General features: G+C 47.5%; 1 protein-coding gene across 4 annotated transcripts in view; it reads left to right on the top strand.

Moving 5' to 3' along the window:
* Positions 1-27,740, top strand: part of SLC24A3 (solute carrier family 24 member 3) — a 466,771-nt gene that overhangs the window by 256,540 nt on the left and 182,491 nt on the right. For all 4 annotated transcript variants that reach the window (XR_009703089.1, XM_061207778.1, XM_061207777.1 and 1 more), the window contains exon 3: positions 13,072-13,148. Coding sequence is in view for 3 of the 4 variants with exons in the window: in XM_061207778.1 (XP_061063761.1) it covers positions 13,072-13,148 (77 nt within the window). In the remaining variant the exon portion in view is untranslated. The remainder of the gene's footprint in view (positions 1-13,071; positions 13,149-27,740) is intronic.

Genomic DNA, 27,740 nt, shown 5'->3' with positions numbered 1-27,740 from the left:
GCTTTATGTAATGGCCTGATTTAGTCAAAAGTTTGTTTGCTGCCTACCTTTCTTTTCTGTTTCTGAAGCTTCATAAATTAGTCTGGACTTGGAAAGCCTTTATTAAACACCTGCCTTCTATTGCTGTGAATTCCAGTTTGCCAGCTTCATGTGTGACATCAAAATCTGACACTTTGGGGAACATGTATTCCTCCAGACTCCAAAAGGAAAGTGGGATGTGATTTCCCTGCTTTGGCTGTAACTGGTTTCTGATATCACTTTGCCTCCTAACACACTTTCTTGCTTCTGAGCCTTCGGGCATCACCTCCAGAGACATCAGAACTGCCACAGATGCGCCTTGACCTTGAAATATTTATAGCTGAGGGCTTTGGAAGCCTGCAGGATCTCTTCCTGAATCTTTCACTGTGCTGAGTGCACTATGTCCAATCCTTGGTTTAACCATATGAGTTGGTATGAAATTAGGTCACCTCCCAGCCCTTTCATCATAACTTGCCAGCCCATCCAGTGACATTCACTTTCCCCAGCATGCTATTTACCAGTGGGTCACACAGTTATTTCGGGCTGCATTAGTTCCATGGAGGACTTAATGCGGCTAGTAGCAAGTTTGGGGAACATGTCACGTGCATTTAGTTTACTGGAAATTTTCTGCAGCAGGTTATGATCTAGGATATATTCTGGACTTGACTTCCCATCATTGGATGCATTGGATTAATGCTCCTGTAGGAACAGTTATCAACTCTGAACAGAATAAAGAAAAACAATTGTTTAAAAGCTCTGGAAAGTGAATAGATAAAGCAAGCCAGAGACTGGAGGGTTTATGATGCTTCAGAGAAGGGAACCACACTGTGCGAGGGCCACACCCATTGGCTTTTCCCAGTGCAAATTCCCAGGATGTGCACTGCGTGAGGATAGAGCTCTAGCAGAGCTACACCCGTGATCTTATTGGGCTGAGACATCAGAGATTAGAGTGAGGAGCTCCCGAGCAGCTGGAATTTGGGGGACATCCCAGAAAGGAAGAATTCACAGAGGGAGAGCCCAAAACATGCATATAAATTCCCCTGAAATTCTTGACTGACCCCAAAATTGTGCATGCCTTCGGGGCAACTCCAGGCAGTTCCTGGGGACCAGCAGCTGAAAGGCTGGAACTGCTGAGTAGAGATTTCAGTAGCTACCAGCGCTGGGGAGACAGAGTTTGCAGTTCAAGTCGCCAAAGTTAAAGAGGGTTGCTTAAACAGCTCAGACTTTCCATTGAAAACCTACGGACCGTATATCAGGACTAAGAGTATAATAAAAATAGCCTTAATTAGAAAAAAGCCTAAGACCAGCACAAGAGATGACCCACCACTAATTTAACTTTCTGCTCCAACAAAACTCAACACTCTTCAGAGGAAAACAGCAGAATCCAGAGTCTCCTCAGTGCATCATCTTTACAGTCAAATATACAGTCAAAAATTACTAGACACACCTTAAGTAGATTCTAGATCCTCTTGCTTTGATCTGCCTGCTCCATACTGTGGCCAGTTTTGCTCTGCTAAATACCAGACAGGACAAGGCTTTCTTAAGATACCTTTTTTGTCATCAGTTCATATATACCCTTGGTCTATACCCTGAGAGCCTAGTTGGAGAACAAAGTCCATTGTGGAATCAAAAGGCATTTAGTCTCTTTCACTCAAAGCTGTAATGTGCCATTACTTGAGCCCAGTGATGGGCTAAGAAAATGGAGAGAAATGGCTATAAGAATTACTTTTTGTTTAGGATTAATTATAGTCCTCTTAATTTTCATTCATATTCAGTGACAGATATTTTCCAAAAGATGGATCCATGATAGTTGGAATCTAGACTTTGGATGCACAAACTTAATGATCCAACAAAAAAAGCCTTGAGTCCTAGTCTACCCTTCAAAGAGTTTCTGGTGTAACTAGAAGGTCCTTGAGTGTTTTGACCCCAAACCATAGGTAAATTGTCAAAGGTATCTAATGTATGGTAACATAAAGGGAAAATGGTTTCCTCCAGGTAACATCTTCATTTTTCCCTCAAGGAGAGTCCAGGGGTTGCCAAATACTAAATTAAGAGTAAATACAGCTTGTATTTTGCCAACTGAATTAGCCAATAGTTTGTCTGTTTATTTACATCTCTTCCTACAACTAGCTGTGAGTTTTCTTAGATATTTATTTTGTTATTATAGACTAGATTTCAAGATAATATTTTATAAATGGGTAACCACCTAATACATCTGCTTGAATATATTTGGCATATTTGGGCGATCATATTGAAACTTTTTTTTTTCAGTATGAGTTCTGAATATGTTGTTTTTAATTGAGATATAGTTGATTATTGAATCACTTTTAATCTCCCTCCAGCTTTTCAATGGATTATACTGGAAATCAGGTGCAGATCAAAGGAAATGACTGTTATCACTATTACCAGGAGTAACAAGGGCCAGTTATTCTTTCTTTTTAGGATTTTGTCAGCAAAGCTTCAGTGCAGGGAAATAAGAAGCACACATGCCCCCATTTCCTTTCCCATAACCATGGCAGACATTGTTAGCAGATCACGATGCTCTACCACAATGAACCCCATCCAAGATGCAGCCTAACAGTCAGTCATTACCAATCAACTGATGAACATATGAGATGAGATCTACTTTCTGTCCCTGAAATTGATGATCATGGAATAACATCATGGAGAAAAAGAAAGCAGGTTTTAAAAGGGGAAGTAGAGGAGAACTTTTAACAGTGCTTCTCACCAAATCCTTCTGCTAACTACCTTTCCATCTATAGACCAATAGAACACTAAAGGTTGCTTCTAGCTCTGAAATGTGATGAGTTAACATTTTAAAAAATCACTGATTTTGAAACTCCCAGTCATTTGGCATGCACACTTCATCTTCAGTAGAATAAATGCTTAAAGAGTGAACGTTTTCAACATAGATTCCTGTAGGGAATTGTTACATTCAAAAATAACTATTTTAATGACATTTCTTCTAAGAAAGTTTTTCACATAGCCTCATCCTCTCCAAGGGTGCTGAGAAGGAATGGACATTCTTTCCAACCCTCGTGTGTTGGAGCCATGTAGTGGGTTTCTGCATACATCAGAAACCCACTTGTTGGTCTGTATTTCTCTGGATCGAGAAGCAGACATGGGAACACGAGAGATGCAACACCTGGGTCAGACCCCAGTTCATCCATCCAAATGTTCTGTCTCTGCCATTGGCACCAAGGGGCATTTTGAGGAACAGAGCAGCCCAAGGAGAGCATAAAGTTCTGAACACCACAGTGTTATTTACCATAAATATTTCATTTCCTTTAATAAGAATTCATTACTGACACAGCTGTGATGATCCCACAGGAGCAACAACTGTGAGTGGTAGGCTCTTGCCTCTGCAAAGAGGCCTCCTTCCCTCTGTGGCCATGCCTGTGGCCTGAGAACACAGCATTATTCATGGGATCACTGTATTTTCTACAGTAGCTGCTGGCTCAGGCACTTGAGCAGCATGGATGCCTTGGTGTTTTATTATTGATAAAGAAATATGTTTCTAGTTCATCAAATTACATTTCAGGGCCCTGCCAGGCCAAAATTCTATGTAACTAATGACTGGGGTTCTTCAGTTGCAAAGAATGTCTGTTCCCTTCCAGGAGAAAAGCTTGTGGGATGATTGTTTAAAATCATTTGCCAATATGGACATGAGAAAAAGAGCTCTGGAGTGGAAATCAAGGAGCTTGTCATGGGTGTTGGATCAACTTCTGCACCATGAAAAAGGGGCAAAGACTGTCTCCCAACCTGCGTTCAGGAGGGAGGGGGTTCTGTGCTGCTGTTGATAATGCAGGATGCATCACTTCTCTATAAATGCATGGAAATGAGGCCATTATTGGAGGGAAAATTCACCTGAATATGGATGAATTCTCTGCTGGAAAGACTAACCTTTGTTGAAATGGAAGGGTACAAGAGTGCAAAAGTCCTAGCTCCCTCTGTCTAAATATGGATTTGCCAGAAGTAGGCCCTCAGGCAAACTCAAGTACAGGTTTATTTTGGAGATGGTTTAGATAGGGGAGTCGGGAAAGGAGACAGGGAGGGGAAGGCAGCCAATCAAAGGAGTGTTACAAAGCCAGTTGTCACTCTGGGCAGCTGGAGCTTAATCCCACTGAGAACTGTAGCAAACAGCACAGAATACGCCTCAGTTCTCTCAGCCAAGCGGTGAGGGAGCTGGGGTACTTATACACCCACCTCCCATCAGACTTTGGTGGAGGGCTTCTCCTGGGGCAAAGAGACATAGGGATTCTCCAGCTCATCCAGCCTGCAGGATCTGGGCAGAGCTCCCATCCTCAGCTTTGGAGAAAGCCCTCAGGCAAAGAGATGCAAGTGCTGGGGGTTACCCAGACTGAAAATGGTAGGACCCCAGGAAGGTGGGCAGGGCGTTGATGCCTTGGGAAACACCCCCTGTCCCTATTTCTCCTTCTCCATTATTTAATAGAGTAAAAGGACCTACCATTTAATCATTACTTACCTGATTCTAGGTACTACATATTTCATAAGTTTCATCACAATTAATCCTCATAATAACTGTATAAACTGCTATTGTTTTCATTCTCTCATTTGCACATTAAGAAATTAAGACTGGAAAAGGTTCAGGAATTTTTTCCAAGGCGACAGAGCTCATGAGTGGTGAAGGAGGGCTTCAAATCCAGGTGTTCAGGCTCTTATAAAACCCTGGCTTCCTGTGGTAAGCAAATGTCACCACATAAGCATTTGGCTGAGACGACCTTTGTCAGCGAATTTGACTCTGCTACCTTTTTGAGTAATAGTTTGAGGGGCCCTGGATTGAGGCTTCTGGTTACCATGACCCGTGTTACATCCTCCTTCACAGAGACGTTATCCACCATCTTGCTTCCACACACACATCAACCCATTTGAGTCCAGGACTTCATTTCTGGCTTTTGAAAGGGAAGACTTGCACACTTAAAAGTCAAGGAAAACAAATGGTCCATTTGCCTTTTCTAATACAGAGGGACCAACATGCTAGAAAGTCAGACCTCAACTATGACGTCTCCTCCATGAACATGGTGTGAACATGGGCTGGTTACTTGCCTTCTTTGGGCCTTGGTTTGCTCATCTATAAGTTGAGGATAATGATTCCTATCCCATAGAAGCAATGAAAAAGTGGTAAATACATATTTACAGTACTCCATAAAGATGAGTTCTGCGCTTCAATTCAGGACGCTTAAATTATTGGTGTGATTTCAGAGTTGAGGCGTCCCTTGCTTCCAGCCTAACCTTTTGTTCACTCATCTGTTAAATCCTCAATGATCAGGACTGTGCATCCTTTATCTTTCTGGGACTGGGCTTAAGTACAGTACCCAGAGTATGCATGGTAAAGGCTAAATAAGTACTTTTTTTTTTGCACAATTTTGATTTGTTAATAAATTTTCCATTGTTATTGACAGTCCTTAGAATGAGATGCAAATTCCACTGATGACCTCACAGCAGCCTGCACCCTCCTGTTGCCATCAGGCTCCCCCTTGTACCCCTGTGTTCTGCTCGACCTCACTGAGCCTGAAATGCCTGAAACTGTTCTTCTTTTTTTTTGTTTTTTAATTTTTATTGGAATATAGTCGATTTACAATGTTGTGTTAGTTTCAGGTGTACAGCAAAGTGAATCAGTTATACATATACATGTATCCACTCTTTCTGTTTTTTAGATTCTTTTCCCATATAGGCCATTACAGAGTATTGAGTAATTCCCTGTGCTGTACAGTAGGTTCTCATTAGTTATCTATTTTATATATGGTAGTGTGTAAATGTCAATCCCAATCTTCCAATTTATCCCTCCCCCGCTTTTCCCCTGGTAACCATAAGTTTGTTTTCTACATCTGTGACTCTATTTCTGTTTTGTAAATAAGTTCATTTGTACCCCTTTTTTTAGATTCCACATATAAGCAATATCATGATATTTGTCTTTCTGTGTCTGACGTACCTTACTCAGTATGACAATCTCTAAGTCCATCCATGTTGCTGCAAATGGCATTTTGTTATTTTTTTATTGCTGAGTAATACTCCATTGTATATATGTACCACATCTTCTTTATCCGTTCCTCAGTTGATGGACATTTAGGTTGCTTCCATGTCCTGGTTATTGTAAACAGTGCTGCAATGAACATTGGTGTGCATGCGTCTTTTCAAATTATGGTTTTCTCTGGGTATATGCTCAGGAGTGGGATTGCTGGGTCATATGGTAGTTCTGTTTTTAATTTTTTAAGGAACCTCCATACTGTTCTCCATACTGGCTGTACCAATTTACGTTCCCACCAACAGTGTAGGAGGGTTCCCTTTTCTCCACACCCCTCCAGCATTTATTGTTTGTAAATTTTTTGATGATGGCCATTCTGACCGGTGTCAGGTGAGCCTGAAACTTTTCAAGGTGTGGATACATCCACTTTCACAGATTCTTTTGCAGGTAATTTTGTTCAGGGGCCTTCAATCATGACAAATGTGTTCATTTGATCAACGAACACTCATTAAGCAACTGTTCTATTACAGGTGCTTAGGTAGGCACAGGAGATACAAAGAAGAATACATTTCCTCCAACCTTACCCACCCTTCCCCAGTCTAGTGGAGAAGACAGGAGAAACCAAAGGTTGCCTCGAGGCCTCACGTGCAAAATGCTCTAGGGATGCTGAGGACATGTTTGCTATTGCATTGCTTGGATATGCTGGGTAACAAACAGCCCCAAATCTCAGTGGCTAAGAAGCATACAAATGCTGTTTATTACTCATGCTACCAAATGTGCACATCAGGGGGATGGGATTCTGATATCAGTTACTCAGGGACCAGGCTGATGGAAGATTCATCCTGACAGATGTTTCCATGAAGGCTTAGCCAAGAACGCGCAAGGTAGTGAGTCAGACACTGGCTGTGAAAGTCTGCCTAGAAAGGGCCTGTCGTTATGTTCACATTTCATTAACCAAAGCATACGGCATGGCCCCATCTAACCATGCAGCGGGCCTACACGTGTGCTCCTTCCAGGTCTTGGAACAGGAAGAAATGGGATATTTGTCCACAGGCTGAAAGGCCACCCAAGTTGGAATCCGGTTGTTGGGTGTTTTATTGAACTGTCCCTCCCAGTGTCCTTTCTCAGCTAATAATTCTGTCCTGGGTGTACACAAAAGCTGTGTCCTGGGAGAAGGGCTCTCTGAGTCCATTCACTTGGTATTTGTCATTCTCTTTCGTGGACCCGGACCTGGTGGGTGCTACCCAGAGAGAGGTCCTGCCTTCCGGGAGCTCACAGGATGGTTGAGTCCAAGGTACGACTGCAGTTTGTTGGAAAGTCACGTGTTGGTACCCACACAGTATGACAGGGCCACCAAAAGAGGGTCGGGAAGGCTCTGTGGGAGGCTGAGTGTTGCCACACCTGGCAGACTGGGTTTCCCAGTGTTCGTGCCAGGGGACCAGGGAGCTGCAGGCGTCACGGGGGCGAGGGGTGGGGGAGCACCAGGACAGATCAAAGCGTCTAAAAGAGAAGCATGAGGTCACCCATTGCTGCCGGGGAGGAGTTGGGCAGTGTCAAGACCCCAGTCCTTGGTGCGATCCCCAAGGGGCCAATCAAGATGCTCTAGGTATTTTGTGATTAAAAAAATAAACAAACCCTGGATGAGAGAAAGGCGTTGTGTTGGTTGCAGCCGCACAGATTCCTTTCACTCCGGTGTTTTAAGGGAGCCGGGCCTTTTCAGGTGTGTTGATCTTCACTTTGGGCCGCTCCATTGGATCAATACGTAATTAGTACGTCTAAAGATGCCGTGAAAGCCCCTGCTGCGTTACAAAAAAACCCAAAAAACTCTCCATCCCCTTCAAACCTCCATTTAGACTCATCAAACTCAGGCCTCAGGAAAGCGGCCAGGAGAGAGAAGCAGGCCGCTGATTGCCGTTGCCTTGGTAAGGGGAATCCGCTCCCTCCAGGCTCTGTGGTTTCCATGGGAACAGCACTGCTTGCCTCTGCCGCCCCCGGGGCTGGCAAGATGTACTGGAAAGAAAATTGGGGGAGAGAGAGAGAGGAGCAGAAAGAGACTTTGAGGATTTTGAAGGTGTTTGGGGGAACCCTCAGCTGGATGTGTTGCTGTTCCTAGCATGACACGGGAACCTCGGGCTCCCGACAGCCCGAACAGGGAAGCACTTACCAGAGGCTCATGCACTCACGCAACTCCTTCGGGCTGAACGCCGCCCTGGAGAAACAGACGCAGAGGCCAGGCAGGCAGGAGTTGGTGACTGGTGGATTTTAACACCAACACTGTGAGGAATGTGTCCTCGGCCCCCTGCCGGGCAGCATCCCACCATCATTATAATTAGGAAGAAATGCAATAGGTACCCGGGAAGCATGGCGGGAGGTGTTTCACACACGCTGTCTGTGCTCTCCCCAGCAACATTGCACGGATGGCATCCACACATCATCTCACAGATGAAGGAGGTGGGCTCAGAGAGGAGAAAAGATAACCTGTGTGTGGTATAGGTGGGATCTGAACCCAGCCCTGATTCCCCATGGTGGGTTCTTACATGAAATCTAACCAACAGTCCCAGGGTAACGTTAAGTTCCCAACGATGGTGAGCATCCTAGCTCAGGCCTTAAGAAATGCCCTTGGTTCTTTTGGATTTGGATGCAAGGAGCACCGCCAAGCAGAGGGCAGCTGGGATGGCATCAGTACCGCCATCAGCTCTGCGGGAGGCACTGCAGGCCCCGCCTGGTTTTACAGATGAGGAAACTGAGGCCAAGAAGTGCTGGGCAGAGTCTTCCAGTCTAGCGGGCCACCCTGTCTCCGTTCACTCTTCTTGGTCAACTGCAGCTCTTCTGAAAGCGCCGTTTCTGGGGCGTGTCTGAATCTGTGCCAACCTCAGGTGGGGCTTGCTCGGCCTCAGAGAAGCAAGCTCAGCCACTGCCGGCAGCTCTTTTCTTGAACCATAGGGCCAGCTGGGGAAGGCTGACTCACTCCATCCCCGGTCAGTGTCCCAGTCCCCTCCCTTCAGAGCTCTTCATTCTGCGGACACTTATTAGGCACCTGCTGTATGCACTGACCGTACTGTGCGCGTGGACCGGAGGGAGCGGAGATGAGGAACCGCAGCCATTTTTCAGATGGGCCAACAGGCGGATTGAGGCCCGCAGAGGTGAAGTGACACGTCGACAAAGGCCACACCGTGGGAGGCCTGGGTGTGAACCTCACAGCTCCAGATGCCCAACTGAGGACGCTTTCCTGGGCCCAGGCTGACCCCTTCTTAGGGAGATTAAACACCATCACACCAAACTGCTTTAGAACCTGGACAGAGCAACGCTGTGTGAAATAACAGTGTGTGTACTGGTAGGCGCTGTGTGGGGTGCATAGGAGGGGCTGATGAGATAAGTCATGAGCACTGGGGGCCTCCCCCCAACAAAGCTGCTGCTCCAGTGGGTCTCTGGTGACAGGGCTGCTCCTGAGTCACATCCTCTGTCGCCAGGGTCGTCTGCTACTGCCCTTTGCAGATGAGCCAGCTAAGATTCTAACGTGGTGGATTCGATGCTTAACGTAAGAACGCGTTACAATGCAGCTCACTGCGATGCACTCTGAACGCTCAGGCCCTGCCATGCTGGACTCGGAAGGCACAGCACAACGGCAGTTTACCCAGACTTTTAGGCCCGGGCCCAGGGTCTTCCTTCTGCCACCTCCACCCCACGCCCCGCCGCTCTGTGCTGACGCCAGGTATGCATGAGCAAGTTAGGGGCTCTTGCTCCTATTCATAAAGACACCCTGTCCCTCTTCCCTTCCATTCCCTCACAAGGGCGCTTGGAGGATCATGGGTGTCCCCTGCAGACCCCATGCAGGCCATGCAGGCATCACCACGCCACGTGCGAGGATGGTTTCTTGATGCACCTGTGACTCTGTCTAGGGCCTTCTCTGCTCCCAGGAACACACCTGACTTGGCCAGTGCAGAGCTGAGCAGAAGTGTTAAGGGTCTGCCCTAAAGTGTTGAAGACAGCCTTAAACATGACGGATGGGTGTCCATGTATAGCCCCGGGACATGTTCTGTAGTGTCTCCCGGAGGGGCCCTGGCAAGTCTGAGCCTATGTATCAGCTCCTTCCCTTTCTTATCTTACCTCTCCACTCCCCTCCTGGGATCACCTGCTGGCCTTCAAACCGTTGTCTGGGGGCCTGCTCTGGAGGGACCCGCCTATGAAGGAAGCTCATCTCTTGGAGGGCAAGAGGAGACAGCCTCAGCTCAGTTGTTAAAAGAAGCCTCTTTTCGTGACCTTTTTCCAAAAGATGATGTATCTCTAAGAGGGAGCATAAAATATCTGCAGTATTGTCTGCAAGGTGTGCATCATTGTAATAATTTCATCGGCAGCCCGATGCATGTTTTCAGAGGGGCTGCCATGAAGGGGCGGTCAGAGTGGGAACCGCGTCAGGTGAGGCTTCCCAGGCATACTTCTCCTGGCCGCTCTTGCCACACGCCTGGGAGCCACCAAAGAAGAATTCTGTTGCTGTTCGGAAGCAAACCAATTTGAAAGCGTTTAACTAACTCTCCACTGCCTTGCATTCCCCCCAGCTGACCCCCGACACACCCACGCTTTGTCTCAGCCACTGCCCAGCCACCTTCAGCTCAGTGAGGAGGTCCGGCAGGGCCAGCTGCTCTGCTCACAGCCCCCAGCCCCCCTGCTGCTACACTGGGATCATCTCACGGAGAATTTCACCGATTTTCTCGTGGCCAGTCATGGGTTCCGACAGGAGGAGACACCCCTGACCGAGGACTAGGAGTTTCCGGCTGGTGATGAATCAGGCACTAGGCCAGGAAGAGGAGATCAAGATGGAGACACTGCCAAGCCTCCCACTCCCCAGAGAGAGAGAGAGGAGGGTCCCTGAGCCGTAAGGAAGGAGGAGCCTGAAGGAGAGTGCTGTGGTCCCCACGCCCACTCCCCCCTCTCGTCCCCCCCCACTCCCCCCCACAACACGTGCTTGGCCAGGACTTTGGACAGCATTCAGCCCCTCCGGCGTCAGCACTGGGCTCCGTGGGTCCTTCCCCATCCAAGGGCACAGCCCTCAGCCTGGTCCTGTCCGAGAGCCCCAGCCAGGTCCCAGGGTTGGCTGGGCATCCAGACCTCCGCCGAGACCCTCCCCTACCAAAACTCAAAGCCCAGAGGACCCACCTGGTCATGGTCATTCCACTCACTGTTGAGTGCCAAGGGGATTTAAAACCAAAACGCCTGGATTCAAAACATAAATGTATCACATACTGACATAGTACCCTTGATCGAACCATTCCTGCGGGTCCTGGCAGAGAGGCAGGGATGACGGAGCTGGCACGGTGTGGGCGCCTTGCAGACACAAGGCTGCCCGCACCATGGCCTTCACTCCCTTCATCTGCTGCCCTCAGCCAGGGTGGAGTAGGAGGGATGAAAGTAGCTGGCTTCCGTGTATCAGCGCCAGAGGTACCTCGATGCCCCCTCACTTTTCCCACCTCCTCCTCGCTGATGGTAAGCGGTCCCCACGCATGAATATTGTGCGTGGCACCCATCACAGGGCAGACCCTGGTTTCAGTTTCCCCAGGATGACGGCTGTCCTGATCGATACACTGACCAGGCCGACCAGCCAGTCTCCACTTCTGGGGGTAGGTGGGCAATGGGATGGTCACATTTACCCGGGAGCTGCCCGGCGCTGAAAAGCCCCATGGCAGCTGCACAGAGAAATGCAAAGGAACAAACAGCCCACCTGCTTCCCTCTGGGGTGTGGAGGCAGAATTTAGATCAGATCAGGTCCCCTGCTTGGAGGGGGCCCCCAGGAGGAAGAGGTCACCGGGTGGAGTAAGATGGCAAATAGATGCCGGGAGCCGGGATCACAGCAGTGAGGGTGGCCCCGGCCCATCTGCTGGGTGCGTGGTCCTCGTTGTGGACCCTCTAGGATGGTGTCCAGTCCAGCTGCCCCTCGGGTTCCTCGTCTACAGCGCGGGAGCAGCAGCTTTCCGTCCCGGGTCAGAGGCACAGTGGGTGCGAAGTGCAGGGCCCATGCCTGCCAGGAGCAGAGCTCACTGCGTGCGCCGTTGTCAACTCTGCACAAGTCTGTGTGGCCATCCTGCCCTCAGAGCCTCTGTCTCTGCCCAGCCCGGCCTGTCAGCAGCCAGCCCATCCCACGGGCGCTGAGAGTTCATACAGACGAAGGGCACATCAGGAAGGAGCAGCGCGGCTGTGGGCGGGGCTTGTCATCTTCAGGACCACGGAGTGGGGCGCAGGGTCAGCCAGGTCCAGGCGCACGGTGGGCCAGATGGTGACAGGAAATCTGGGCTCTGGGTGCCCGAGGGTGAGAGACAGACCTGCCCTGCAGGGTTCCCTCTCCTTCGCTTTGCCCTACAGCGGCCATCAGCGTCCTGGGCTTGGAAAGTGGGCAGAAAGGAAGATTTCTCGTGGTTTCTGCCCTGTACTGGACTCCCTGGGGAGGGGAGGGCAATGTGTTATAGAAGTGAGAGCTGGGAGGGAGTCATAAGAGGCCCAGGCCCCAGGCCAGGGCAGGAGTGGGACAAGGAAAGGAGGGACAGAGGGACGGTTTAGAGCTGGGACTTAATCCTGTGTGTGCCACGGACCCCTGGGTAATCCCTGAAGTCTGCAGACCTCTGCTCAGGAAAACATTTCAGTGTTTACAAGATGTGTGAGGTGACAGAGGGAGACTGATCCGCTGAAATGAAGTTGTCACTGTGTTAGAAGGTAGACCTGCATGATCGTGGTTCCCGTGTTTTCTCACGAACCCTTGGTCACAGGTGGCGGTCTGCAAGCCACCCTCACGCTAAAGTGATGAGTGAGCCATGCGGATGGCAGGACAGAGGATCATGAACGTGTCTCCTGGGGGCAGAGCCCGGGTGCTTCTAGCACAGCTGCAGTTTGTTGCCTCCATTCTTATCTGGAGGAAACACCAAATTCCAGTTAGAGATTTGTGAACATAAAGATACAATCTTTCCTCATCCAGGTTCGTGGACCCCATATCAGAATGAGGATGGCAGCGCTGTCCCAGACCTCCCGCCCTGAAAGTGTTGTCACCTGTACTGAGCTGGTTTTCTCTCTCCCTTCTGTAGCCCTGCACGAGTTCCCCAATGACATCTTCACCAACGAGGACAGAAGACAGGGGGCGGTGGTCCTCCACGTGCTCTGTGTAAGTACCCCTCTGGTGGCCCTGCCTTCAGGGCCGGAGGGAAGGCCTGGCGGGGGTCGGGGTGGGGCAGAGAGGTGCCCTCAGAGGAGTCTCCCCTCTTGTTCACATACCTGGTGGGGGGGCCTGTGAGCCCCAAGGAGGGCGATCTCCAAATGTACTTTTAAAAAAATGTTTTTATTGAAGTATAGTTGATTTACAATGTTTCAGGTGTGCAGCAAGGTGATTCACGTAATATACGTAATATACGTATATATATATGTGTGTATATATATACACGTACCTATTCTTTTTCAGATTCTTTTCCATTATAAGTTATTACAAGATATTGAGTATAATTCTCTGTGCTTTACAGTTAGTCCTTGTTGTTTATCTATTTTATATATGGAAGTGTGTATCCAAATGTACTGTTTCTAAGCGGCCACAGGTGTGTACGCTGGAAGATACCTGGATTTTTCTTTCCTTTATACCCATGCCCAGGGCGTGGGTTCTGAGGTCAGACAGAGCATGGGCTCTCTCTGCTGAAACGCCACCTTCTTGGGGAGGCCTTCCTTTCCCAACCAGCCTTTGTAAACTGCCTGTCTTTCCCCTTACCCGGCTTTGCTTTTCTCCACGGCACCGAGCACTCTGTGACATAATATTATAGAGTTATTTGCTTATTGCCCGTCACCCTCACTCACACATCAGCCCCATGAGAACAGGGATTTAGTTTTGTGCGTGGCTTCCTTCCCAGGCCTGTTCCTGGCACATGGTGGGGTCAAAGCATTTGTTAAATTCGTGGATTAAATGTAATGGCACGTAGTAGGTGGTCCATAAAAGTGTGTTCTGGCTCTTAATATCCACCACTGCCCTAGCACTTCGTCCACAGGCCCAGTGGCTTGAAGGCCTTTGATTTTCCTTGTCCCCATTCGGAGAGTTTGGGGAGGGTGCAGGGGTGAAGCTGTCTCGAAGGAGTGGCTGCAGAACGAGAAAGACCCAGGGCAGATGCTCCACTAGGTTCGTCACTGTGCTTTCCCATCTCGGTGGCATTCACTCTCCCCCAGAATGCTCTTAATTCCATTCTGGTTACTTATTGCTGGGAAACAGTCTCCAAATTTAGTGGCACACCCAATAACCACTTTCTGTTTCTCATCGGTTCCAGGGGTCAGTAGTTCAGAAAGGGCACAGAGGGGATGCTGTACCCCAGGATCCGGGGCCCGGGGTGGGACGATTCGGATGGCTGGTGGTGACGCCGATGGCTGGGGCTGGAGCCATTGCTGCTGGAGGAGCCCTCGGAGAAGGCTCGTCCACTCCCTTGTCTGCTGTCTGTGTCTGCGGTGCCCAGAGGACTAGCCCGGCTGCGACTGCTGACCAGAGCACCTCGGTGTGGCCCCTCCAGCGTGGCTCCACGTGGCAGCTGAGGGCTTGCAGAGGGAGGGTCACGGTGACAAGGAAGAAGCCCGTGGCCTGAATGGCCTGGCCTCGGAAGTCACACACGTCGTTTCTAGCGGCCTCTATTACAGTCACATATACACCATGACTCAGGGGAGGGGACAGAGACCTTACTTTTCCATCCACGCCTGACCTGAGTAGGTCAGTGGGCACACCCTGGGCTCTGGAGTCAGACCAGACGTGAGTTGGGGCCCAGTTCTGTGCTCCTTGCTTTGTGCGTGGCTTCTGGTAAGATATTTACCCTCTGGACCCATAAGTTGCCCTCAGCGTGACTCCCTTCCTGGTGAACGTCTTTCCCCACTCACCCCAACCGGCCAATACTCTGCCTGAAAAAAAGGCACGAGGGATCTTCTGTCAGCAAAGACATTCTCTAAAAATACCAAACGATAAAGCAGACTCTGCAGCCTCCTGCCCTTCAGGACAACTGCAGGCACAGAGCAGTTACTGTGGATGCCAGCTGCCACCCCTGGCACCAGGGAGCCTTCCCGGTCACCAGGCTGAGAAGGCCCAGGCACTGCGTCGGGTCCAGAATGCCCCAGCAGCCTTAGCGCCCTGATGCCTCGGCATCTGAGAGATGGGGCTTCCACTCTCGGCCTGGGCCCGAACAGCGCGAGCTTCCGTCTCCCAAGGCAGTGTTGTTGTCTGCCAATGGCGGGGCTCCAACTCCCACCGGGGTTCTGTGAATCCAGCTGAAGGCAGAGGAGGGTGTGTGTGCCTCATCCTTCGTGAGCCGAGGGTCCCCGTAAGGCCTCTGCCGTCTGTGGCAGTGCATCCCAGGCAGGCATGAAGGCCAAGTAGACAAACAAGGGTAATTTCCCCCTTTGCTTAAAGGTGCTTTTCCCCCCTTTGCTTAAAGGTGCTTTTTTTCCCCACGTGCCTAAAAGAGTGGACATAAGCCTGCAGCTTCACACTTTGTCATCACTGGTTCTGATTCCCATCCTTGGCCCTGGGCCCTGCATCATAGAAACCACAGGGCAGGGAGTCCAGGGGCCAAGGTCAGTGTCCATCCCTTCAAGACCACGCTCCAGGCACCCGGAATTTCAGAATTCTCCACCCAGGCAGCCTGTACCTGTGGCCAAGGCCTGCGCAGACCTCCTCCCCGGACCCACCTCTCAGAGGGAGGAGACCCCAGTGGAGAAGCCTGACCTGCTGCCTAGGGGGGTGTCCACGTGCAGGCAGGTGCAGGACGGGGCCAGGCTCGGGCCAGGAGGGGCCCCCTCTTCTCCACCTGTCAGGGTGGGCCTGCTGGTGGCCTCCCCAGGGCCAAGGAGCAAGTCTATGTTATCCTACCCTTGAGAGTATAAGCCCCCTGGGGGGACCTGAGCATCACGAGAAACCCTTGTGCAGCGTCTGACGAGTCGCAAAACAAAAGCTGCTCAGTCCCTGATTGTTCAGCACTGAGACAAACCATTCTTTTTACCCCTCCACCCACTATGGCACCCAACACATTTAAGGCGCTCAGAAATTGTCAGATGAACGTTGTTGGATGTAAGAAAGGCTGCCAGGGCTAACCTGAGCCGTTTCGGTGGCCAGTGGACAGATAAATGCATGAGTCAGAGCTGCAGGAGCTACATACAGATTCCTGCACTCAGCCTTCTGGAAAGCATCTCCAAGCCCCTGCAACATGGTGGCACCGGGCTGGACCCTTCTAAAAGCCTGGACACAGCTCACCCTGCAGGAGCCCGCTGTCTTGTAGGCAGGCCCACCTCTGGACCGCTCCCACGGTGTGTGAGCGTGGCCGTGGCCCCCCCAGTGCCGTGGGAACGCAGTGAAGCCTCCATCCAGTACTGGGGAGCAGCTGAGTGGGTTTGAAAAGTGGGCAGGCATTTTCTAAAGGAGAAGGGGGAAGGGATTCCAGGCAGGAACCAGAAACCCCTGATCGAAGATGTAGACCCTTGAGTCCAGGGGGTCTGGAGTGAGCGGAAACTAAGGTGGGAGGGTGGGAGGTACCAAGAGGTGACTCAGCTGCTGGCTTGGAAGTGCGGGGAAGCAGCCCCCAGTCGCCATCCCTCCTCGCCTGGGGAATTGGATCAGGCATGGCCAGAGGTGACCCAGAGAAGTCTGCTCCCCAGCCAGGCGACAAAGGTCCAGGAAGTCCAGCGAGGAAAGCTCAGGGCCACTTGGGTAGGGGTCCCAGAATCCAGGTACCTGAGGAACACTTCTCAGGGCATCATAAATGGGATGTGGGGACTCATCATCTGGCCTCCTCCAGTGAGGGGAGGGAAGCCCTCTGCGGGAGGGTCCCAGAGCTGTGTCCTGTCACCCCGGGCCACCCCAGGGAGAGGGCCCCAGGAACCGACTGGCAGTGATTTGGGGTCTCCACCAGAGCGCCTGAGCCTTTCAGAGTATATCCCAAAACCTCATTAAACTTCACATTTGCACCTAAACTCACATACCCCTTTCCACACAGACCCCGTGAGTTTGCTTTTCACGGGAGGCTTTTCACGTAGCTGCTGACCTCAGCCGGGTGCTGGCCTGTGGTCACAGGTGGTTCCGAGGACTCCCCGAAACAATCCTTCAATCTTACTTGTCAAAAAAGCTTACCTCTCTTTTTCTTTTCTTTCACGCAAATACTTCCCTCTTTTGTGTGAGCTTTGTGGAAATCACGTAGCCATTTCTGGTTAAAATTTCCCCACACTGTGACTTTAACTTTCCCTTGGCTCTTTTCTGGTTTTGTGGCTGTCAGAAATGCTCAGGCCTGAGATTGCACTAGAAAAAGAGCCCTTCCGACTCTTCTTTCCATATGGGTTCCTTCCTAGAGTGGAAATCCGTTGTCTGCGTAACTTTATCAACAATGATTATCCCCAAGGAAACACACTTGTCTGAGAACTTGCTTTACAGTCAGCCTGTTCTAATGTTGAGTTCCTGAAAGCAGTGTTCCTGGTCTGTGAGGAAATGTGCACCCTAGAAACTCATGGGCCCTCCCCCAAATGGACGAACAAGCCTGGAAATAACTTTCTAGAATCATGCTTTGTTGGTGATTTATAAATACCTTGTGAAATTTTGCTGCTTATCCTGCATGTAGACAGCTGAATCTTTGCGATTGTGAGCCGGGCTCCACATTTTCTCTTCCAGTGAAGAAGCTTTAAGTAATCAATATTTGAGATTCTTTCTCAAGACTGGTCTGTCTTTAATAAATCAGCCTCCACAGCAGAAGTAAATGCCCCCTGTGTACCTTGTCAGCTTTCGAAGGGATTCTGCCTAAGTTTTGAGCCTTCTTTTTGCATTTTTAGTGTGATTCCTCTCTTTCGGCGGGCAGAGATTTCTACATGCTTGGGTGTGAGGTGGTAAAGTATCGCACTCCTGGAAATGAACACGGAGGCCTTACAAATGCGAATTCTGCTAAGCGAGTCTGGAAGATAGGCTGCTAGCTGGTCCAGTGACTCAGACCCACCCATGGACCAGCCCAGGAAAGAAACATCAACGAGAATGTTTCTGACATCCATCCTTATATTCTAAAACCTAGACACTCTGTGCCCACGGAAGAGACTTCTTCCTCCGAGGAGCTGTTATGGTCACATCAGGCTTCCCAGGGTGGCCAAAGGGATGCTCAGGCCACCAGGAGGTCCCTGACCATCTGCCTTCAGCCAGCTCTGTCCAGTGGGGGGACTCCCTTGTCCATATCTCCATCCTCACTGCATCCCAGTGTCCAGTGTCCATTTTTCGTGGCTCCCACGTGAGGAGAGGAGGTGGGCTCCCAACAGCGTGGGTGTTTGAGAAGCACGGGCAGGAGCTGTGTGCTGGGCCATCATGCGAGTGTGCTGGGCCATCATCCGTGAGCTGGGCCATCATGCGAGTGTGCTGGGCCATCAGCCGTGTGCTGGGCCATCATGCGAGTGTGCTGGGCCATCAGCCGTGTGCTGGGCCATCATGCGAGTGTGCTGGGCCATCAGCCGTGTGCTGGGCCATCATGCGAGTGTGCTGGGCCATCAGCCGTGTGCTGGGCCATCTCTGCCCAGGGAGGTGCTCCAGGAGCAGCAACGGGGACCGTTCATGTCAGTCCCTGCAGCATCCCCATAGGATGGTGTCCAGGGCTGGATCCCCAAGGCTGGTGGTCTCCCCAAGCCCCCAGCACCTGTCCACATTTCTCTCCTCCTTCTCTGCCCCGGAAGTTTTTAATCTGGTCTAGGAATTGGGGAAACTCACTCTGTGAGCCTGCATCCAGATTCTCCCTTACTCCCAGATCAGCTTTCTGAACTCAGGAACTTGCTCACTTCTGTCTCGTGATTCCATGAAGACCTCCTGTCTCCCCAGAGCTGCAGAGGAAACCAATTGGCACTGGAGGAAGGCCCCTGGGACAGAGGTGGTGAAATGTGGTTGGGATTCGAGGGTGAGGCTGTTCAGATATCGTCCTCCCTCTGCAGTTGTGGTTTCTCTAGGTCCAGTCTGTATTTCCTTGATATCGCGGCATTGCCCGCCTAGCCCAAGCAGAGTGCCTGCGTGCCCTGGCTCTCTCTGTCCCGCCCCCTCCAGGCCGTCTCTGCCCCCGAGCTGGCCTTGCCTCCCCCTGGTGTCCTCTGCCCCTGCTCTGCTTGCTCACTCCCCGCCCCACCCGCACTCTTCACTGTCCCTTAATTCACAACCCCCAGAAGCCTCGTGTTTTTCCTGCCAGACCATGGGTCACCAGCCGACCTGACCCTTGGTCAGGTCTTCATCAGTCAGGGTGACTGAAGCACAGGAGGGTGGGCGGATCCTGAAGGGGGACTCTGGGCTTTGCAGCCTGCACCCTAACGGCAACCTAACCCCCCACCCAGAGCGAGGTGAAGGCTACTTTGGATGTGCTCCTTGGGAACCTGGGGGAGAGCCCATCTCAGGTGGGAAGGACTCCCTTCCTCTCCCTGACTCCTCCGAGCTCCAATCCCCTTTCAGTCCTGGGGGAGGGGGCTCTCTGGAAGGGGCCTCACTCGGTGGATGTCATTTCCTTGTGGGCTGGGCTGCTTCCAGTTATCTGTTTAATTATAATATCTAGAAAATGGTTTCCCTGGATCCAGTCCCTTCCCTGGGGCCTAGATTGCTTTTGTTAAGAGCCAAAGAATAGTTTATTTGAGATGTTTCCTGTTTCTTAAGGTAGGATTGTATTGCTATAAACTTCCCTCTCAGAACTGCTTTTGCTGCATCCCATAGGTTTTGGGTCGTCATGTTTTCATTGTCATTTGTTTCTAGGTATTTTTTGATTTCCTCTTTGATTTCTTCAGTGATCTCTTGGTTATTAAGTAGTGTATTGTTTAGCCTCCATGTGTTGGTATTTTTTACAGATCTTTTCCGGTAATTGATATCTAGTCTCATAGCGTTGTGGTCGGAAAAGATACTTGATACGATTTCAATTTTCTTACATTTACCAAGGCTTGATTTGTGACCCAAGATATGATCTATCCTGGAGAATGTTCCATGAGCACTTGAGAAAAATGTGTATTCTGTTGTTTTTGGATGGAATGTCCTATAAATATCAATTAAGGGAAGAGATATGGGAACATATGTATATGTATAACTGATTCACTATCTTATAAAGCAGAAACTAACACACCATTGTAAAGCAATTATACTCCAATAAAGATGTTAAAAAAAAAAAAAAAAAAAAGGCCCTAGCCTTTTGATGCCCCAGCCGGTTCTCAGGGGATGGAGGGGCTGGGGTACCAGCAGGAGGTGGAGGGGGCCCTTCCTGCCCCCCCCACTTGGAGAGGCAGCTTTGCATGTCAAAGCTCCACCTCAGCCCCAGGGGTTATTTTTAGCTCTCCAAGGCCATCCTTTTGCTTTTTTGGCCCTGAGACTCAACTTTACTTGTATAGACCAGCGCTACCTAGTAGAACTTTTTGTGCTGATGGAGGTGTTCTCTCTCTGCTCCTTCCAATATGGCGGCTGCTGGCCACCTGTGGCTACTGAGCATTTGAAGTGCGGTTAGTCTGACTGAGAGGTTAGTCTGATTTTAAATTTTATTATAATTAATATAAATTTAAATAGCCACAAGTGGAAGGGGTTCCCCTAGAAAACCTAGAGATGAATTCTAATTCAGCATCATCCCTCCCTTTGCTTATGTTGTCAACTCAAAATCACGAAGCAGAGGTGGCCGGGAATAAAAGGTCACCAGGAAAGAGGCGCTGCTCCTTTACCTCAGCCTCTGATGGATTTAGCAGCTCCAACAAACGGGATGCAGAGAAGGCACTGCCAGGCCACCAGGATGGGATGTTTGATGAGAGAGTAGGACACCGAGATTAGGAGTGAGAAAGTTTGTATATCACCAACATGCTGGGGGCTTTGGAACAAGTTACAGAACTTCTCCTGGCCTCAATTTCCACATCTGTAAAGTGGGAGCACATAGTAGATACTCAGGAAATGTTAGGTTCTTTAGTCTTCACCTTCTCCCCACCCCACATCCCTCTAAGGGCAGCTCACCTGTGCTTAACCCATCACAAAGGACCAGAGACAGACCCACTGGGAGACAGCCCCGTCCTTGAGAGCACCAGGACAGGGCGTGTCCCAGAGACCTCTGTGCAACTGGCATTTCCACCAAGCCCAGGGCTCTGCGAGAGGGGCTGCCGCAGGGGTTTTAACATTTAAGGGGACCCACAGGATCTGGTCAGCAAGGCCCTGGCAAAAACTCGCTGGCGAGGCAGACGTGTTTAGTTAAGGGATTTCACCCTGGAAGAGAAAAATGATTAGAGGAGCTTGTGGAATTTCCTGTTTACTCTTGTAAAAGTGCTGAGCATGTCCTTAATTTGTCAGTGTCAACTCAAAGCTAAAACTGGTGTCCAGAGAGGATTAGTACAAAGAGGGTAAATTATGTTCCGATAGATCTTAAGTTACTCACTCCTCTCCTTGCATGAGACCTAGTTCAGACGACCCAGGGCTGACCATTAGGCCCCATGGGCTGCACACAGGTTGGCTGGTGGTTGATTCTCCAGGACCCCGAGCTGGATATAAAGCCTGGCGGTTTAGAGCATGCATTTTGAGTGAAACCCACCTGAGTGTCAGTCCTGGCTTTTCTACCGATAAGCCGCGTAGCCATGGCAAGCTGCTTTACCTTGCCAAGCCTCAGTTTCCCCATCGGTCACTGGAGGTAAATGCAGCACCCACCTCATCTGGCTGCTTTCAGGAATGCATGAAGATAGGCGTGCAAAGCTCTTGGCAGAGCATCTGGCGCTGCCTGGATAATGCCCCACCTGTACCCACTTAGTATTTACAGCTTGTGCGTGCCTGCCTGACCCCCATCATCCAGCCCCCATGACTCTGGGCTTTTTCTGGTCCCCAGAGCCCATTCTACCAGAATGCAGGGCAGCGCAGATGTGCCAGGAAATCACCAGCCCCCAGAAGTAGCCCTCAGACAGAGAGGGGTTGGTGAATAAATACCTCGGATCCCTTGTGCCTCGGATGTGCTCACGGAAACGCCACCCTGTCTCCCGCAGTTGTCCAAGCAGGGATAAGCTCTAGGTGCCCATCCAGCATCTTGCTGGATAACACGCCCTGATGAGCTGCCCGTTCTTCCCCAACTCATTTTCTTGCTCTTCTCTGGGGGGCGCTTCCTGAGATTCCCCCCTCCCAGTTAAAAGACTTGCAATGGAATCCTGGAATCCGGTTCTGCTTCTGAGGCAAAGGCTGAATAGATATCACCTACCATTATTACTATGCACATCCGTTCCCTCTCTAATATTGAGCTGCATGAGCTGCATGAGGCTACAGGAGATGCAGAATTCTGAGACTCCAACCCGTTCTGGACAGGCACACACTAAGGTGCGACATGGGTTGATCTACTGTCTCTTTGGTTCACGTCCTGAACCCAGCACAAGAGAGAAAGAAGCTTGGGGGGGAATGAGCTTTGGAGCAGACAGTGTCACATTGGATCTTATGAGGAGCCCCAAATGGTGATGGGAGAGAGCATGCACATTGCTTAGACACCAAATATTTACCCATGGGGACTGGACACCCGCAGCCTGCTGTATGCTCCTCTTCATCTTATATATCTAACTTATCACTTGGTCCACCCTTCCCCACTCTAATTATTTTATTTTCCTTTATTTTCTTACATACAAAACAAACTTAATTTTTGTGTTCCTCTGAGATGACATTGCCAACAGTCCCAATTTGTGAATAATAGTTCTATACTGACTACAATTTTGTAGTATTTTTCCCTCTGTAAAGTATAAGTTCAAAAGCTAAACACACAATGAGATACTGATACTTAGCCTAAAGAACTAGTCTTTAGCAAACGTTGAACAAATCAATCTGGATAAAATAGCCCATTACATGCTCTAATTTATCAGAAAACACTCCATGTATTTTTTTTTGAATTTTATTTATTTTTTTATACAGCAGGTTTTTATTAGTCATCCATTTTATACATATTAGTGTATATATATCAATCCCAATCTCCCAATTCATCACACCACCACCCCCTGCCACCACTTTCCCCCCTTGGTGTCCATACGTTTGTCCTCTACATCTGTGTCTCTAATTCTGCCCTGCGAACTGGTTCATCTGTACCATTTTTCTAGGTTCCACGTATATGCGTTAATATACGATATTTGTTTTTCTCTTTCTGACTTACTTCACTCTGTATGATAGTCTCTAGATCCATCCACGTCTCTACAAATGACCCAATTTCGTTCCTTTTTTATGGCTGAGTGATATTCCATTGTATATATGTACCACATCTTCTTTATCCATTCATCTGTCGATGGACATTTAGGTTGCTTCCATGACCTGGCTATTGTAAATAGTGCTGCAATGAACATTAGGGTGCATGTGTCTTTTTGAATTACGGTTTTCTCTGGGTATATGCCCAGTAGTGAGATTGCTGGGTCATATGGTAATTCTATTTTTAGTTTTTTAAGGAACCTCCATACTGTTCTCCATAGTGGCTGTATCAATTTACATTCCCACCAACAGTGCAAGAGGGTTCCCTTTTCTCCACACCCTCTCCAGCATTTGTTGTTTGTAGATTTTCTGATGATGCCCATTCTAACTGGTGTGAGGTGATACCTCGTTGTAGTTTTGATTTGCATTTCTCTAATAATTAGTGATGTTGAGCATATTTTCTTGTGCTTCTTGGCCATATGTATGTCTTCTTTGGAGAAATGTCTATTTAGGTCTTCTGCCCATTTTTGGATTGGGTTGTTTGTTTTTTTAATATTGAGCTGCATGAGCTATTTATATATTTTGGAGGTTAATCCTTTGTCCGTTGATTCATTTGCAAATATCTTCTCCCATTCTGAGGGTTGTCTTTTCGTCTTGTTTGTAGTTTCCTTTGCTGTGCAAAAGCTTTTAAGTTTCATTAGGTCCCATTCGTTTATTTTTGTTTTTATTTCCATTACTCTAGGAGGTGGATCAAAAAAGATCTTGCTGTGATTTATGTCTAAGAGTGTTCTTCCTATGTTTTCCTCTAAGAGTTTTAGGTCTTATATTTAGGTCTCTAATCCATTTTGAGTTTATTTTTATGTAAATAAAATGGTGTTAGGGAGTGTTCTAATTTCATTCTTTTACATGTAGCTGTCCAGTTTTCCCAGCACCACTTATTGAAGAGACTGTCTTTTCTCCATTGTATATCCTTGCCTCCTTTGTCATAGATTAGTTGACCATTGGTGCATGGGTTTATCTCTGGGCTTTCTATCCAGTTCCATTGATCTATATTTCTGTTTTTGTGCCAGTACCATATTGTCTTGATTACTGTAGTTTTGTAGTATAGTCTGAAGTCAGGGAGTCTGATTCCTCCAACTCCGTTTTTTTCCCTCAAGACTGCTTTGGCTATTTGGGGTCTTTTGTGTCTCCATACAAGCTTTAAGAATTTTTGTTCTAGTTCTGTAAAAAATGCCATTGGTAATTTGATAGCGATTGCATTGAATCTGTAGATTGCTTTGGGTAGTATAGTCATTTTCAAAATATTGATTCTTCCAATGCAAGAACATGGTATATCTCTCCATCTGTTTATGTCATCTTTAATTTCTTTCATCAGTGTCTTATAGTTTTCTGCATACAGGTCTTTTGTCTCCCTAAGTAGGTTTATTCCTAAGTATTTTATTCTTTTTGTTGCAGTGGTAAATAGGAGTGTTTCCTTAATTTCTCTTTCAGATTTTTCATCATTAGTGTATAGGAATGCAAGAGATTTCTGTGCATTAATTTTGTATCCTGCAACTTTACCAAATTCATTGATTAGCTCTAGTAGTTTTCTGGTGGCATCTTTAGGATTCTCTATGTATAGTATCATGTCATCGGCAAACAGTGACAGTTTTACTTCTTCTTTTCCAATTTGTATTCCTTTTAGTTCTTTTTCTTCTCTGATTGCCGTGGCTAGGACTTCCAGAACTATGTTGAATAATAGTGGTGAGAGTAGACATCCTTGTCTCATTCCTGATCTTAGAGGAAATGCTTTCAGTTTTTCACCATTGAGAATGATGTTTGCTGTGGGTTTGTCATATATGGCCTTTATTATGTTGAGGTAGGTTCCCTCTGTGCCCACTTTCTGGAGAGTTTTTATCATAAATGGGTGTTGAATTTTGTCAAAAGCTTTTTCTGCATCTATTGAGATGATCATATGGTTTTTCTTCTTCAATTTGTTAATATGGTGTATCACATTGATTGATTTGCGTATATTGAAGAATCCTTGCATCCCTGGAATAGATCCCACTTGACCATGGTGTATGATCCTTTTAATGTGTTGATGGATTCTGTTTGCTAGTATTTTGTTGAGGATTTTTGCATCTATATTCATGAGTGATATTGGTCTGTAATTTTCTTTTTTTGTAGTATCTCTGTATGGTTTTGGTATCAGGGTGATGGTGGCCTCATAGAATGAGTTTGGGAGTGTTCCTTCCTCTGAAATTTTTTGGAAGAGTTTGAGAAGGATGGGTGTTAGCTCTTCTCTAAATGTATGATAAAATTTACCTGTGAAGCCATCTGGTCCTGGACTTTTGTTTGTTGGAAGATTTTTAATCACAGTTTCAATTTCATTACTTGTGATTGGTCTGTTCATATTTTCTATTTCTTCCTGGTTCAGTCTTGGAAGGTTATACCTTTCTAAGAATTTGTCTATTTCTTCCAGGTTGTCCATTTTATTGGCATAGAGTTGCTTGTAGTAGTCTCTTAGGATGCTTTGTATTTCTGCGGTGTCTGTTGTAACTTCTCCTTTTTCATTTCTAACTTTATTGATTTGAGTCCTCTCCCTCTTTTTCTTGATAAGCCTGGCTAATGGTTTATCAATTTTGTTTATCTTCTCAAAGAACCAGCTTTTAGTTTTATTGATCTTTGCTATTGTTTTCTTTATTTCTATTTCATTTATTTCTGCTCTGATCTTTATGATTACTTTCCTTCTGCTAACTTTGGGTTTTGTTTGTTCTTCTTTCTCTAGTTCCTTTAGGTTTAAGGTTAGATTGTTTAGAGATTTTTCTTGTTTCTTGAGGTAGGCTTGTATAGCTATAAACTTCCCTCTTAGAACTGCTTTTGCTGCATCCCATAGGTTTTGGATCATCATGTTTTCATTGTCATTTGTCTCTAGGTATTTTTTGGTTTCCTCTTTGATTTCTTCAGTGATCTCTTGGTTACTTAGTAACACATTGTTTAGCCTCCATGTGTTTGTGTTTTTATGGTTTTTTTTCCCTGTAATTGATTTCTAATCTCATAGCATTGTGGTCAGAAAAGATGCTTGATATGATTTCAGTTTTCTTAAATTTACAGAGGCTTGCTTTGTGCCCCAAGATGTAATCTATCCTGGAGAACGTTCCATGAGCACTTGAGAAGAATGTGTAATCTGCTGTTTTTGGATGGAATGTCCTATAAATATCAGTTAAATCTATCTGGTCTATTGTGTCATTTAAAGCTTGTGTTTCCGTATTAATTTTCTGTTTTGATGATCTGTCCATTGGTGTAAGTGAGGTGTTAAAGTCCCCCACTATTATTGTGTTACTGTCAATTTCCTGTTTTATAGCTGTTCGTAGTTGCCTTATATATTGAGATGCTCCTATGTTGGGTGCATATATATTTATAATTGTTATATCTTCTTCTTGGATTGATCCCTTGATCATTATGTAGTGTCCGTCCTTGTCTCTTGTAACATTCTTTATTTTAAAGTCTATTTTATCTGATAGGAGTATTGCTACTCCAGCTTTCTTTTGATTTCCATTTGCATGGAATATCTTTTTCCATCCCCTCACTTTCAGTCTATATGTGTCCCTAGGTCTGAAGTGGGTCTCTTGTAGACAGCATATATATGGGTCTTGTTTTTGTATCCATTCAGCAAGCCTGTGTCTTTTGGTTGGAGCATTTAATCCATTCACGTGTAAGGTAATTATCAATATGTATGTTCCTATTACCATTTTCTTAATTGTTATGGGTTTGTTTTTATAGGTCCTTTTCTTCTCTTGTGTTTCCCACTTAGAGACGTTCCTTTAGCATTTGTTGTAGAGCTGGTTTGGTGGTGCTGAATTCTCTTAGCTTTGGCTTGTCTGTAAAGCTTTTGATTTCTCCGTCGAATCTGAATGAGATCCTTGCTGGGTAGAGTAATCTTGGTTGTAGTTTCTTCCCTTTCATCACTTTAAATATATCATGCCACTGCCTTCTGGCTTGTAGAGTGTCTGCTGAGAAATCAGCTGTCAACCTTATGGGAGTTCCCTTGTATGTTATTTGTCGTTTTTCCGTTGTTGCTTTCAATAAGTTTTCTTTGTCTTTAATTTTTGTCAATTTGATTACTATGTGTCTCAGTGTGTTTCTCCTTGGGTTTATCCTGCCTGGGACTCTCTGTGCTTCCTGGACTTCGGTGGCTATTTCCTTTCCCATGTTAGGGAAGTTTTCAACTATAATCTCTTCAAATATTTTCTCAGGTCCTTTCTGTCTCTCTTCTCCTTCTGGGACCCCTATAGTGGAAATGTTGGTGCGTTTAATGTTGTCCCAGAGGTCTCTTAAGCTGTGTTCATTTCTTTTCATTCTTTTTTCTTTATTCTGTTCTGCAGCAGTGCATTCCACCATTCTGTCTTCCAGGTCACTTATTCGTTCTTCTGCCTCAGTTATTCTGCTATTGATTCCTTCTAGTTTATTTTTCATTTCAGTTATTGTATTGTTCATGTCTGTTTGTTCTTTAATTCTTCTAGGTGTTTGTTCTTTAATTCTTCCACGTCTTTGTTAAACATTTCTTGCATCTTCTCGATCTTTGCCTCCATTCTTTTTCCAAGATTCTGGATCATC

The sequence above is a fragment of the Eubalaena glacialis genome, chromosome 13 (genome assembly GCF_028564815.1).
Source record: "Eubalaena glacialis isolate mEubGla1 chromosome 13, mEubGla1.1.hap2.+ XY, whole genome shotgun sequence".
Classification (NCBI taxonomy): Eukaryota; Metazoa; Chordata; class Mammalia; order Artiodactyla; family Balaenidae; genus Eubalaena; species Eubalaena glacialis.
The sequence above is the reverse complement of the archived record's forward strand: the minus strand, read 5'-3'. Positions and strand labels throughout refer to the sequence as shown.